At 54.6% G+C, this 1,992-nt stretch overlaps 1 protein-coding gene across 1 annotated transcript in view; it reads left to right on the top strand.

Moving 5' to 3' along the window:
• The window catches only part of ACAN (aggrecan), a 51,877-nt gene that overhangs the window by 5,062 nt on the left and 44,823 nt on the right, over positions 1-1,992 (top strand). The window contains exon 3 of the mRNA XM_015559171.1: positions 1,115-1,270. Coding sequence (XP_015414657.1) covers positions 1,115-1,270 — 156 coding nt within the window. The remainder of the gene's footprint in view (positions 1-1,114; positions 1,271-1,992) is intronic.

The raw sequence follows: 1,992 nt of genomic DNA, 5'->3' as shown, positions 1-1,992 counted from the left end.
CGGCCGAGTGGGGTGGACGATGGGCTGGACCAGTGACCAGCCCCGAGCTGGTGCCGGTGCAACACCATGGCCAGCTGAGGGCGGAGGCCTTGGCCAAGTCTACAGCAAGCAGCCGATGATCAGCCCCGGGTCTTCGTTATTGTGTCCTGCACGGAGGGGGTGGCTGCGAGCGGCTCGGTCCTCTAGGAGCATTCTCTCCAGGCAGATGACATACACATCGTCGTCCCCCAAAAAACTTAAACTGTTTGGCCCAGCCGGTGTGGCTCAGTGTGGAGCACTGACCCATGAACCAAGAGGTCACCGGCTCAATTGCTGGTCAGGACACATGCCCAGGTTGCTGGCTTGATCCCCAGTAGGGAGCGTGCAGGAGGCAACCAGTCAATGTTTCTATCCCTCTCCCTTCCTCTCTCTCTAAAATCAATCAAAGTATTTTTTTTTTTATGCCCTGGCTGCTTTGGCTCAGTGGCTAGAGTGTCAGCCTGTGGTCTGACGGGTCCTGGGTTCGATTCCGGTCAAGGGCACGTGCCCTGGGTTGCGGGCTTGATCCCCAGTGGGGGGCATGCAGGGGGCATCCGATCAATGATTCTCATCATTGATGTTTCTATCTCTCTCTCCCTCTCTCTTCCTCTCTGAAATCGATAAAAATATATTTTTACAAAATAATAAAATGAAATAACTTTTTTTTTAATTTAAAATAGTTGCTCTCTGGCCTTTTACAGTCTCCCTTCCTCTATCTGAAATCAATAAAAAATGTATTTAAAAAAAAAAATAAAAGATGCTCTGAAGACCGGGAGGCACCACGTGGACCTCCTTGAGGCCACGGGCCAGGGGTGGGAGGGAGGTTCTCACCCTGACACTGTGTCCTTCACAGGCGAGGTCTTCTACTTTGCAGGCCCTGATAGAATGTGTTTGGTGTCCATAAGTATTCGGCAAAGGGGCTGAATCTAATCACCAATAGCTATGAAAATACACAGTTCAGTAAAGCGGACGAAAAACCTATAAAAACAAATAGTCCACACATCCAGGGCGGACAGGGGCACACGCCTCAATGAGTCACCACTCCCTCCCTCACGGGAGGAGCCTACAAGGGCACAGCCCCCCTCTGTCCCCTAGTGAATCACCCCACTTTGGGCTCCTGGCAGGTACCCCATCCACGTTCCCCGGGAAGGCTGCTACGGGGACAAGGACGAGTTTCCCGGCGTGAGAACCTATGGCATCCGCGACACCAATGAGACGTATGACGTGTACTGCTTCGCCGAGGAGATGGAGGGTGAGGCCGCCTGCCCCCTTCCCAGGGGCCCCCTTTCTATCCCCCTTTCACCCTGCTGACACTCGGGATCTCACCCAGGGCACCCCCGCACTTGACCCCCTCTGCCATGGGGAATAGAGGAAGGGGGAGGGGAGAAGGGGGACTCCAGGCCTCAGTCACCCCAGGCTCCTGCAAACTGGTGCCACCACCCAGCCAAAGAGTGGTGGTCGCTGATCCCTCACCTGGGACTTCCCCTCCCAGCCAGGCCCCTCACTGCTCTGACCAGCCACCACTGTCCGGCGTGGCTCAGTGGTTGAGTGTCCACCTATGAACCAGGAGATCACGGTTCGATTCCCGGTCAGAGTGCATGCCCAGGTTTCTGCCTTTGCAATGGGGTTCACTTAAAAGGAGTATCAACGTGTTACTGAAAAGGGGGGCGGGATCCAGTATCTCCCCCAACAAATTCAATAAAAAGGGAAAAAATAAATGGATTGTGTCCCCTTCCTCTCTGAAATCAATAAAAAATGTACTTTAAAAAAAAAAAGAATGCTCTGTAGACCTGGAGGCACCACGTGGACTGCCCTGGGGCCGTGGACCAGGGGTGGGCAGGAGGTCCTCACCCTGACACTGTGTCCTTCACAGGGGAGGTCTTCTATTCGACGTCTCCAGAGAAGTTCACCTTCCAGGAGGCTGCCAACGAGTGCCGACGGCTGGGCGCCCGGCTGGCCACCACGGGCCAGCTG

Source organism: Myotis davidii, unplaced genomic scaffold (genome assembly GCF_000327345.1).
Source record: "Myotis davidii unplaced genomic scaffold, ASM32734v1 scaffold954, whole genome shotgun sequence".
In the NCBI taxonomy this organism is placed as follows: Eukaryota; Metazoa; Chordata; class Mammalia; order Chiroptera; family Vespertilionidae; genus Myotis; species Myotis davidii.
The sequence above is the reverse complement of the archived record's forward strand: the minus strand, read 5'-3'. Positions and strand labels throughout refer to the sequence as shown.